The sequence below is a fragment of the Podarcis tiliguerta genome, assembly GCF_965153285.1.
Source record: "Podarcis tiliguerta genome assembly, chromosome: 5".
In the NCBI taxonomy this organism is placed as follows: Eukaryota; Metazoa; Chordata; class Lepidosauria; order Squamata; family Lacertidae; genus Podarcis; species Podarcis tiliguerta.
Window position 1 is genome coordinate 27,710,680 of NC_139538.1, and position 12,273 is coordinate 27,722,952.

The 12,273-nt window shown below is 40.2% G+C and overlaps 1 protein-coding gene across 1 annotated transcript in view; it reads left to right on the top strand.

Moving 5' to 3' along the window:
• DNER (delta/notch like EGF repeat containing) overlaps positions 1–12,273 on the top strand; it is a 115,938-nt gene that overhangs the window by 78,961 nt on the left and 24,704 nt on the right. The window contains exons 6-7 of the mRNA XM_083442726.1: positions 1,514–1,667; positions 4,532–4,645. Of these exons, the coding sequence (XP_083298852.1) occupies positions 1,514–1,667; positions 4,532–4,645 (268 nt within the window). The remainder of the gene's footprint in view (positions 1–1,513; positions 1,668–4,531; positions 4,646–12,273) is intronic.

Below are 12,273 nucleotides of genomic sequence, written 5' to 3' on the forward strand. Positions count from 1 at the left end.
GGCCGTGGGTTTTCTCTGTTTAGTTGGTTGCTTGCTAGCAGAAATCTGAAGAAATTATAGTTAGCATAGCCAATATGATGCCCTCCAGATATTGTTGGACTTCAGCTCCCATCAGTCCTACTTTGCATTGGCATGTTTTTTCTGTGACACAGCAGGAGCAGGGGAGAAGTGTTGCAGGAACTATTGTGCAGTGTGCTCTAGCACATTCCCACTAAACTATGGTTTGTTTCAAACTATGGTTTGATGTGATGAGTGGATTGGGCTGCTGTGTTTTCCCCTTTAAATAGGCACATATTTTAATACATGTTATGTCTTCTCAGAAAACTTTTTCCATTACCTAGCATTTCCCATCAAGAATAGTTTAAAGACTGAAGGAGAAATGTCTCTTTGATTTGCATAATAACCATTTCAACGTTTTTGTGAGGTAGTGCAACAGAAGGACAATGCTTCTAATTCGGCAGTCAGAAAGACAGGTGGAAAGGATGAGAATTAAACATTGGGAAAATGTGATTAGAACAGGAAAATTAAAATAGTTTAATTTGAACTATTTTTTGACAAATGTGTATGATAGTTTCAGACAGGACCAAGAAACTGCTTTGGAAAGGCAGATGCTTCTCATGAGAAATAATCTATATTTGCAAAATATAGGACACTCATGTGATGTGAGTTTTTGCAAGCAAGGCTGGACATAACAAACACCTTATATTTAGCTTTTGGTTTATATAAATGCTTGATAAAGGCAAATGCACTGTGGAGATTTGTGTAACAGTTGCATAAAAAGCGCTGCAGTTTCTAGGACAACAAAATAACTGTTGTGTAAGCTCTCTCCCCCCCCCCCCCCCGCATTTCTAATAGTAGTGGAAATTATCACCAAGGTACCAAATAATAAATGCTGAATATCTGACATACAGGTTCGAAATACGCCACTTACCAGAAGAGTATTTGTACAAGATTATTTTTGCTCTGCCTCTTTTGTATTTCTTCCACATCTCATAGGGCATCTCGTAGCCAAGAGCTGATGTGTTATTCTTTTTTTGCTTATGCTTTGCACTGCATCTTGTAATGTACAAAGAGAGTTTGCATAGGAAATATTTGTGCAGTTTCTTGGAAATAATCTCCACTGTACTCAGTGATGTTGTATCGAGGAATCATCAGCTGCATGAATGTGAAATTCTGGCCAAATAATTAAATTTGTTTTTTTAAAAAATGTGTTAATCCTATCTTTCACTTTAAATTCTCTTTACTCTTTGTGCTTATGAAAAACAAAACTAAACATGATCCTGAAAAAAAAAGTTTAGTCTATGATAAAGCTTGCGTTAGGCTTAGTTGGCAGAAATCTTAAGTTCCGTAGCAGTTTTTCTTGCATAAGTACCTTTCAATTGTTATTTCCCCCCCATAGATCTTTTAAGTTTTCTTAATTGATCATTCTCTGTAACCTTGATCAAGATCTTGGTTTCAAAAGAAGCTTTGAGGTTTCATTTTTATAGTTTGTTTTATAATCTGTTTGTTCTAGGAAACTTTTTTCTGTGACTGTGAAAGTCAGTATTTGGGTGGTCTCTGTGAAGAATTTGATGCGTGTCAAAGCAATCCGTGTCAGAACAATGGAACCTGTGTGGACATCACAGAAAAGCATGATGGAAGCAATTTCACCTGTACTTGCCCTACTGGTATGTTTAACATTGCGCTTGGAATTGTGTCCTTTTGCATAGTGCAAAGGTTTTTCAACCTTTTTGAGTCCACAGCTCCCTTAACCAACCACAATCTTTCCGTGGCAGCCCTGTGGGGCTCAAGAGCCCAGCTATGTCACCCCTTGCCTGCATAATAATAATAATAATAATAATAATAATAATTTATTATTTGTACCCCGCCCATCTGGCTGGGTTTCCCCAGCCACTTTGGGCGGCTTCCAACAAAGATGAAAAATACACTAAAATGTCACATATTAAAAGCTTCCCTGAACAGGGCTGCCTTCAGATGTCTTCTGAATGTCAGGTAGTTGTTTATCTCTTTGACATCTGATGGGAGGGCGTTCCACAGGGCGGGCGCCACTACCGAGAAGGCCCTCTGCCTGGTTCCCTGTAACTTGGCCTCTCGCAGTGAGGGAACCGCCAGAAGGCCCTTGGAGCTGGACCTCAGTGTCCGGGCAAAACGGTGGGGGAGGAGACGCTCCTTCAGATATACTGGACCGAGGCTGTTTAGGGCTTTAAAGGTCAGCACCAACACTTTGAATTGTGCTCGGAAACGTACTGGGAGCCAATGTAGGTCTTTCAAGACCGGTGTTATATGGTCTCGGCAGCCGCTCCCAGTCACCAGTCTAGCTGCCGCATTCTGGATTAGCAGAGCTGGCTGCCTCTCACCTTTGTCAAGTGTTCCCTTAGCCCCCTCTCCTCTGGGCAGCAGCAGAGGAGATCTGATCTCTGAGCTGCTCCCCTGCTCCAAAGAGTGGTGCTTTCCAGAGGCACCATTCGTCTGTGGAGCGTATAGCCAGGGCTGCTGTAATTAACAGTTGTGCAAGCCTTTGGGAGGCAGAGACGTGAGAGGGCATCAAAGGAGGTGGGGAAAGAAAGAGGGACAGAGGCCAGTGTTGCCCGCAACACCCCTGACCATGGCACACTGGTTGAAAACCACTGGCATAGTGTCTTTAATCTTTGCTTTTCAGAACAAAGGCCTGTATTTTTTCAGAATGAGAGTCAACTACATGCTGCCTTAAACATGCACTGTGCAACTCTGTATGGCTTTTTAACTTAAAAGTAAGATCCCCTAATCAGCGCTCCCCTAATCAGGATTGTGGCATTTGTGTCTGGGGTAACGATCTTCCCTTGCCCAAGACCAGCCTGTCTCTAATCCATTGCAACAGCATAAATGAACGGCACTCTAATATTATCTCCTCTTATCAAAAACTTCCCTTAGCCTTGTTGAGTGAAGGGACCACAATTTAAACATCATTAAATGTTGGAAGTGCAGAGCTACCTTTTGCATAAATGGCAGATATTTCATGTCCTGTAGGCTTGATATTTCTGCACTGCATTTCAATCCCCCGCCTCCACTTTATAAATACAGACAAATAGTTTATATTAACATTTTGAACCTGAGTTAAACACCGGTGGTAGGAGGAAATTAACTCTCGATGCACGTATGTCTTAATCTGTTACATTTAATATAAATATGCAAATGCACCCAAGCATAGCCTTAACAAGAAAGATATGTAAATATAGTTAAGTAATGCTTTAAATTCTATTAACTGCAAAGTACATTTGAGGAGATAAATTAGTCTGTAATTGAACTTGAAGTAGAGTTCCTTGAATGAACTGTATAGTTAAGGTCACAAGTGAGTGAAATCTGTTCATTCAAGTAGACATGAATATAGCTTGACCATAACAATACCTGAGAGAAAAATAAAAATGGAACACCACCTCAGTCATTTCAAGTGGGTTTTTCATTTTTGCTTCAGAAGCTATTGGAAACAAATCCAGACTTTGGTTTGAAAGAATCTGGAAGTGATAGTAGCATAATTCTCCTATGCAAGACTCAATATAGAAATTGGGGAGGCTGGAACATGAGAGGAAAGTTTTTCCATGCCCAAACTTCCTCCACCATAAGGACAAAAGATGACCTTGCAGGATTAGATAAGTGGTCCACCTGGGCTAGCATCCTATTCTCACTGTGGTCAACCAAATGCCTGTGGGAAAAGAGTGAGCGTATAAACACTCTTCCCTCCTGAGCACATGAACACTCTTTCCATTAACTGGTATTAATGAGCATAGCCACCATGGCTAATAGGCATTGATAGCCTTACCAAAAGCCAAGCCAGGGTTGTAAACCATGGTTTGAAGTTGGATTGGTTCCCCAATCCATAATTAAGACAAGCGATTGCCAGTCCATGTCAGGTTCACTCCATTCACACATAAGTTAATTCCCCCCGTGTGTTTACCTCTCTCTGGATTTAAATACAGTGGTACCTCAGGTTAAGTATTTAATTCGTTCCGGAGGTCCGTTCTTAACCTGAAACTGTTCTTAACCAGAAGCACCACTTTAGCTAATGGGGCCTCCTGCTTCTGCCGCGCCACTGGAGCCCGATTTCTGTTCTCATCCTGAAGCAAAGTTCTTAACCTGAAGCACTATTTCTGGGTTAGCGGAGTCTGTAACCTGAAGCGTATGTAACCTGAGGTACCACTGTACTTATTTTATCACTATATATAAAAAATATGAATTTTACCTCAGTGTGCACATTTCGAAATGTTTTCCCAAATGCATGCCCCCCCCCGCATTTTTTTATTTTTCATTTGGCCCAGAACTGTATCACAAAATTAGGAGAGGTGCAAAATCTGAAGGATAATTACAGTCCAGTCCAATTATTAGTGTGTGAGGTATAAATCAGGTTGGCTTGTTTAAAAATGCAGACAGGATGAAATTTTCCGTCCCTAGCTAAGACCATCTGCAGCATTCTGCTTGCGTTCAGACCTAACAATAAACTGCTTCCAATTTCTCCTTGTCTCTGTGATTCAAAACAAACCATTCCATCATGCTGAAGGATATACTGGAGTCCTGTGTCAGTCAGAAGTTGACTACTGCAGTCAACAGCCATGTCAAAATGGAGGTACCTGCATTTCTAATGTTGGCGGATTCAGCTGCCAGTGTCCAGAAGGTAAGCAATAAATGTTGCCATCTTTAAGAAGGCTTGTGTTCTCTGTTGGGTATTTATGTCTCTATAGTCCGGTTTACTGACTCCTTAGACTAATTAGGGAAAACCTGAAGCAGCACTTCAGGTTGCACTTTGTCACTCCTTGTCTAGAATTTAAAATCTTATGCTTAATGAATTTCACGGCATATCTTATCCAGCAAGTTGCAATTTATTATCATCAGTAAATACAGTATTTTTCAATGATATCCAATTGAATTTGATGCAGTGTGTTAGGAAAAGATGGGGAATGCAAGCAGGCTCATGAAGTATGTGGTTCCTAGGATCAGCAAATAGGCAGGATAATAGGACTGTGAATAACTCTACAGCCAATGTGTAATATAGAAGACCACCGCCAGAGAACACTGATCTCCTATGGGATGGTCTTCCCTGGAAAGGTGCTATTTTGGTCTGCCTGGTTGGTGTAATATGTGTGTGCCTTGCACACATGCTTGCTTGCTTGCTTATTTATTTATTTATTATTCATTCATGCATTTTTTTTTTAGTCTGTTAGATTTATTATCAACCTTTTATCATAAGGTCCCAGGATAGGTTATAATGATGAAATACACAATTGTTTATTTATTCGTTAAATTTATATCCAACCTTTCCTCCCAAACAAGCCCAGGGCAGCAAACAACAAGTGATAAAACAATAAAAACTTCTTAGAATACAGATGCAGACTGGGAAAGATCTCAACTTTCTCAGTTATAGAACAGTGACAGCCATAAAACAAGGTAAATGTAAAAGCAATTAAAAACAATTACACACACACACACACACACACACACACACACACGTAATAACTCCTCTACTGATTCAGAATAGGATAAAGTTCTCCACGTAAAAGTTTTATTGAAAGAGAAAGGTCTTCTATATACGCTGAAAAACAGCAGGGATGGCGACTGTTGAATATTGTCATGGGAGCGAATTTCAAAGGGCAGGTGCCACCATACTTCAATAAATTTGCCATTGAAAATTGCAGTTTGATTACCTTCAGCAATGATTACAATTATAGCCATGTATCCAACTGAATATGATGCAGTGTGCTACAGAAAGAAAGAAATGCAGCAGACTCATGAAGCATATGTGTCCTGGGATCAAGAAATAGCCAGGTTAATAGGATCCTGACTAACTCTACAGCCAGCTGCTACACACCATTAGTAGTATCTCCAGACAACACAGATCTTCCCTGACATGGTGTGCTATTTTGCCCTGCCTGGTTGGTATGATGTGCATGCACACGCTTGCACTGGATACATGGACAGCCTACGGTCTGTGTTGAGTAGTGTGGGATTGTTGCCATGAAGTGAGTAACCTCATGGTTCCTAGATGGCGGTGGGGTTGCTACATATGTGGGTGCGTCTATCAGTGTTGCTGTATTGGCTTCTGTTTTTATACAACAATTGTGGAGTTGACTGTGCCATTACAAGTGCAGGGGATTGTGATGTAAGCTTTGTCAACGTTAGCCTTTATGTAGCAGCTGTCTAGCAAAGCAGGGCCCTAGGATCACCCAGCAGATTTCATCTTCCTAAATTCATGCCAGAGATGTGTCAAACGGGAACATTGTGTGATGGCAGGAAGCATAATTTTTTGTAGCTTGTTTCTGCCTGGAAATGCCTGTTGTGTAAGTTGATTTGCTCTCAGCTTTTATGGAAGCTTTCAATAATAAAGCCTTCATATTAGTCATCGGTGCTAAAATGTTGGTTCAGAATTTCACCCAGGGCTAAAGACATTGCTGTTTCCAGTCTCTTCCTTTTATCAAAGCACAGCATTATTTTTTGTATACCTGGGCTGTATTGTGGATCAAGACTTCTTCTTTTCTCTTTTTATACCATATCCTGGCCTAACAATTAAAGTGTTCTTTAATAGTTTAACACTGGACTCTTATATCTCGTTGGAGTAAAATGGGTGACCCACTTAATAGCTAGGCAGAGACCTAGAAACTGACACAAGGTCAGCAGTTTATATCTGGCATTTTGAATTATTTTTGTGCCTCCTCTGCTTCCCCCAGTGAGTATATAAATAGTAACAGCACTTGGTGAGACAAACGGATATTGGCACTTAGCCAAACCTGAATTGGCTTCCTAAAGCTATTCGCTCCAAATTTATTTTAACAAAATATATGCTTGTGTTATTACAAAAGAAAATTGGATATACAATTTTTGACCTCATTCAAGGTGGGCTGTGTTCCCCACCCCCTCCAGTTCTACTCAAGAAATTCACTAATACGAGCATCCCTTCTTGACTTATTGTGGCATTTTTTTTTAATAGACTATGTCATCCAGACCCCAGTTAGCTGTGGGGCTTGGTAATGCTGAGAGGGCAGCTGGTGAACAGCACAGTGCTTGCAGGTCAGCAAAACCACTGACAAAAGAATTTCAGAAGGTTCTACCACCTTGGCTCAAACCATTTTCCTTGTTGTTTGAATGACTGTGAGCTAAAAGATACCTAGCTTCACAGAGCAAATCAAAGTTTAAGTTTCTTGGTGGAAACCCTCTATTAGCACAAGCAAGGTTGTATCTTCACCTCATTATTCAGGTAGTGTAGGATCTCAGGAGACCATTAATATCAAACTTCAGTCAAGCATCACTGTATCACGTTACTACTGACTTTGAGAAACCTGAGATCTTAGGTACTTCTTTCTGTAAGTCAAGATGACCCTCTCTTGTTAAGCAATATTTTTGCAGTCACCTTTTGAGGACCTCCCCACTCTTTTCTAAGCTTTTAACACTAAAACCTATTCTTGTCTTAGAATACCAGAGTTCCATAGAATTTCTTTTCCTTTCCTGAATTCTTTCTTGCCTTCCATAGGGCCTCCTTCTCTACAAGCTTTGCTGGCATCCTGTTTCCTCTCCCTATGTCTCTCCTCCTCCTCCTGTGAGCACTCTGTTGTCTTAACTAAATTATTACCCGTGGTGTATTGAGGCCGGTGGTTTTTAACTTGACCTGGAGTGAGCAGTGAGGTGGCCAAGTTTGCTGACGATGCCAGATTATTTAGGGTTACACGGATAAGAAAATGGCTTCTACAGTTATGTTCTGCTTGTGGGCTTTCCACAGGCATTTGGCTAGCCAAACCCAAACCAAGACTGTATTCCAGGGTTGCAGTGGCAAACAATTCCCCCCAGGTCAGAAGCAGATAATGTGCTTTCCAGAAGCTGCTGGACTACAGCTCCCATCATCCCTGACCAACGCCTTAGTAGCTGGGGCCGATAAATTTTGAGTACAGCAACACCTGGAGAACACTGGTTGTTCATGTTCCTGATGTTTTTATTCCCTTTACATGGATCTGCAGACATGTTTAAAGACATGTTTCCAAGCAAACATTGTAACAGCTGCCAGTTATTATTGACTTGCAACAAAATTTTCTTGCAGAGGTCTGGGACAGAGCATTTTTTGTGTTATGGCAGTTACCTGTACAATAGAATGGTGCCACAGGTCTCCTGTTAGCTGCTCTAAATATGTTGCCTAATTGATCTTACACTGCAAAATAGCCTAATCATAGTAGTCTAGTGCTGATAACTGCTAGAAGACAATAATTTGGCAAAGAAAACAATGCATTCAGTCGTTCACACTGGGGGGAAAAATCACATCAGTTTAGTTTCTCCCCTTTTCACCTCTCGTGAGAATTAGCTTTCTCTTGCATGCCATCACCCACTCCATTGCCTTTATTTTGAGGCTTGGGGTGGGAAGTGAGATTAAAATACAGACACATTGCATTTGTCTGAGAGATAGCAGCTTGGAAAAGCAGGTGTGTTAAGTTGCACATATGGCTATTTTTAGACTGCCCTGAAATTTTCAGGGAAAAGGAGCCCTTCTCTGGGGAAAATATTGCTTTCCTTCATTGTGCTTAATTGTAGCTACATGCTGAGAAGAGATTGTGCACTCTGAAATGCTAATTTTCGGCTCCCTGGGAAAACATAGACCATGGGCTAGAATACACTAAAAACCCCTAGAGTTTGGGAGAAGCAATGTACAGTAACTATAAAATAAAATGAAGTAATGACGGAAATACATAACTTTGGGAGAAAGGGGAAAAGAGGAAGGAGGTGCTGTGAGTTTGACTGTCAGGTTACTGTGACTTGATTCCTACAAATGAGTCTCTTACTATAATTTGCATGATCGGCAGTTGAGGACTTGACAAAATAAGATTAGTGGTGCTCAGTTACTGCTGGGCAATTTGTTTGCAGATGTGGGGTCTGGGACATGTGTTTGACAGGGAATTAATGATGAACAACCAGGCTGCTGCTGCTGCGTCTTCTTCTCCTTCTCCTCCTCCTCCTCCTCCTCCTTCTTCTCCTCCTTCTCCTCCTCCTCCTTCTTCTCCTCCTCCTCCTCCTCCTCCTCCTTCTTCCTCTTCCTCTTCCTCTTCCTCTTCTTCTTCTTGCTTGAATTTAGTTGGGAGGAGGGAAGTAGAGAGATGTGGAAGTATAGCTGCAATTAGGTAGAACTGGATGTATAGCTTTCTCAGAACCTGATACAAGGTAAGTGGATTTGCTTCCAACTGAAGGCACCTCCCGATTCCACCACCCCTACTGTAGCCCAGCCACGGCCTTCCCATGTCTTAAAAAAAATAGTGGCTAAGGATGCCATTATAGGATGTAGGGGGACTTGTCTGTTTTCCCCACCATCCTTTAATTCAAATTCTGGTTCTCAGTATTTCATTTAAAATAAACCAGAGCTGCCCCCCTGCTTGGGGAAGTGCAGCACGTAATAGAAGCATGAAATATGTGGTGAGAACAGATGATAAAGGGAGCTAATAAAGAAGTTTTAGTGCATGACCCATTTGCATCATAAAGATCAGATCTGTGGGCAAGGTGCCAAACTCTTGAGCTGCAGGAAATGAGGAAGGCAAGATTCTCAAGCAATTAACGTAGAGAAGGCATTGGAGAGACAATGATAAAAAAGAATTGGTAAAGATAAGTTTCAGATTTAGCAACTCATGCTTAAATACTTCTGTAATTCCTGTTGAGCATTATGTTTCAGTTGTATAATATATTAAGGATACTAGCTGCATTCATTTCACTTTGAATTTCAGTTCTAATTTCTGCCGTTCCATATTTGACCTCCAAGCCGAGCAAGGCTTAGATTTGAATGTGAACTTCATTTTTTAAAATAGTTTTCCACCTGCCATGTTTGATTAGCTAAAATCTCAGGTTAATGACAGAAACCCTTATGAAAGTGGTTGAGATGATTTATGGCCAAATTAATAGTGCTCTCTCTCTCAGAATGCTAGAATGCAAGAACCTCCTGAGTGGATTCCATTGGTTTTGAGCCTTTACAGTATGGGATTCCCTCAGTTATCTTCAAGGTTATTCTATGTCTCTGTGTGCTTGAAATAATGTCTACTTTGTTGCTGCAACATTTACTACAGCCCTTTAATTTTAGATTACCGTTTGTTATGTGGCCGCCACTTGAATGGGTTTAAAAGATTATTATTATTATTATTTTATAGCATAAGATTTATCTCCTGCTTCATTGTAATAAAACCTTTTAAAAATAATAACTAATTTAGACAAGCTCATGGAGAAAAAGGCTGTAAGTGATAACTAGCCATGATGGACTAGGATCCATGGTTTTCCTTCTTCAATATGAGCTATCTTCTCAGGTTGACGAACACGGCTTGATTTCAACTCTAGGCACATATGGGCAGCTCTGAAGTGTCAGTTGCACTCAGACCATTGAATGTTACTAAAGAAAAAGCAAACAGTTCAACTATGGGCACAGTACTCAAGAAGGCCAGCAGTGCCAGATTCAGAGATTTAGGGTGGTGCAGGCAGTTCCTCCGCAGAGGACGTCAAAACAAGCGAGTGCAAAATCATCATCATCTGTATTTATATGAGTAGCTGCTAAGAAGACCCATAAAAAAGTAACTGTGCCAAAAAGAATACTTGTGAAAGTAAGACGTAATTGGTGGGGCACCAAATTTTGTCCTCACTCTGGGTGCCATATTACCAAAGTCCAGAGTGAATCAGGATTTAGATTCAGACAAGCAAACTTTCTTAATGTTTTGAGTTTTGCATTTACTATGGGAATCCGGTGAAATTATAAAGACTTTCATGCTATAGTTTGGGCTAGTTACAAGAACTTGCAAAAATATGATCCAGTGAATATTATCTATGGAGTCCATATATTAGAAATTGGTCAGAAAAAGACTAGTTCTGTTTGATTGCCAGTCCTCTGTGATTCAGAAATAAAAATTTGACACCATGTTGGGTAAAGCTTTCCACCAGTATGCATCCAGTGTCTTCTCACTGCTTAAAGGGAACAGGCAGCTTGCTCATAGCTCAGCAAATTGTCAGTCTAGCCCTGCAGCCATCAGCCATTAATATCCCCCTGCTAACTCAGTTATCCATCTGTTCCTAATGTACTGCAGGCATAACCTGCTGCATATCAGAATTAGAAAATGCAACATTCTTATAAGCTCCCTGAAACAACTTGTGAATATGCAGTATTTGCAGAACACATTTGTATTAGCTAATTATTTACTACTGTTGAAACTCCTCTGTTGTTGTTGTTTTAATCATTATTATTCATTTATATTCTATCTTGTAATTGATTGGTTTGGGGCCCATGGAACCCGGATTCAAAATCCTGCTTTACCATGAGGTTCACTGCATTAAATAAGATAACCTCATGAAGGAAGAGTGGTATGCCAATGTAATTTTCAAAAAAGATAAAATATCGACTTCATCTGGGGTGTATAAGTCTACTCTTTGTTGCTGAAACACATTATCTAGATTGGCTTCCATTTTTCCTTTTAGACCCGGTTCTTGTTCCAGTTTTGATTACTTCTTTCCTGTAATGTGAATTTTGTGTTTCCATTTGACTTTTGTAAAGGGAAAATAAAAACTGTTTGTCTTGTTTGCTTGCTTGATGTACCCAAGTGTGTGTTTCATACCTGAATATTTTATAATCACTAATCCTAGATACTAGCTTCATTTATCATGTGTGGCTATATGTTTCTAGGATTAAATATCCAGTGTGATCACCAGACACTTAACAAAGCAATGCTGCACCCTCTCTAAAAATGTAGTACGCTGAATGATTCCCTCCCAAGGCTATTAACTGCTATTGACCATTACCAAGCCAAATAATTAAGCCCCTTCTTGATAATGAATCTGTACTCATTATGGTGCTCTCTAATCTGTAAAACATTTCCTGGATTCACTTTAGTAACAGTCTCCTGCTGCACTGCAGTTGGATTAGGGTATCACCTTATTCAGTTATTTTACTGATTTCTCCACATATTGCAACTTTAATTCAAATGTCGTGTCAGCAAAAAAACCACATTTCTCCATATTTCTTGAACAATGATATTTATATTTGTTGTTATTTTGCCATTTCCTGTTTGTTCCTTGCCCGTGGTAGATTTGCAGTCTCATTAAACCGTAGTGAGCTTCAAGCTTTCATCACACTTCTTATTACCAATAATATTCTTATCCTGAAGGCTTCCTCTCTCCCTCCTTCCATTTTGCTGGTGAAGGAACTGTAAATATCAAAAGCTGCTAATAAATGCAGTGCTTAAATGTGTTTTTTCCCCTGCAGTTTTTCATGTTTATACTGCGAGGTTCTTCCACCCGAGCATTTATTTT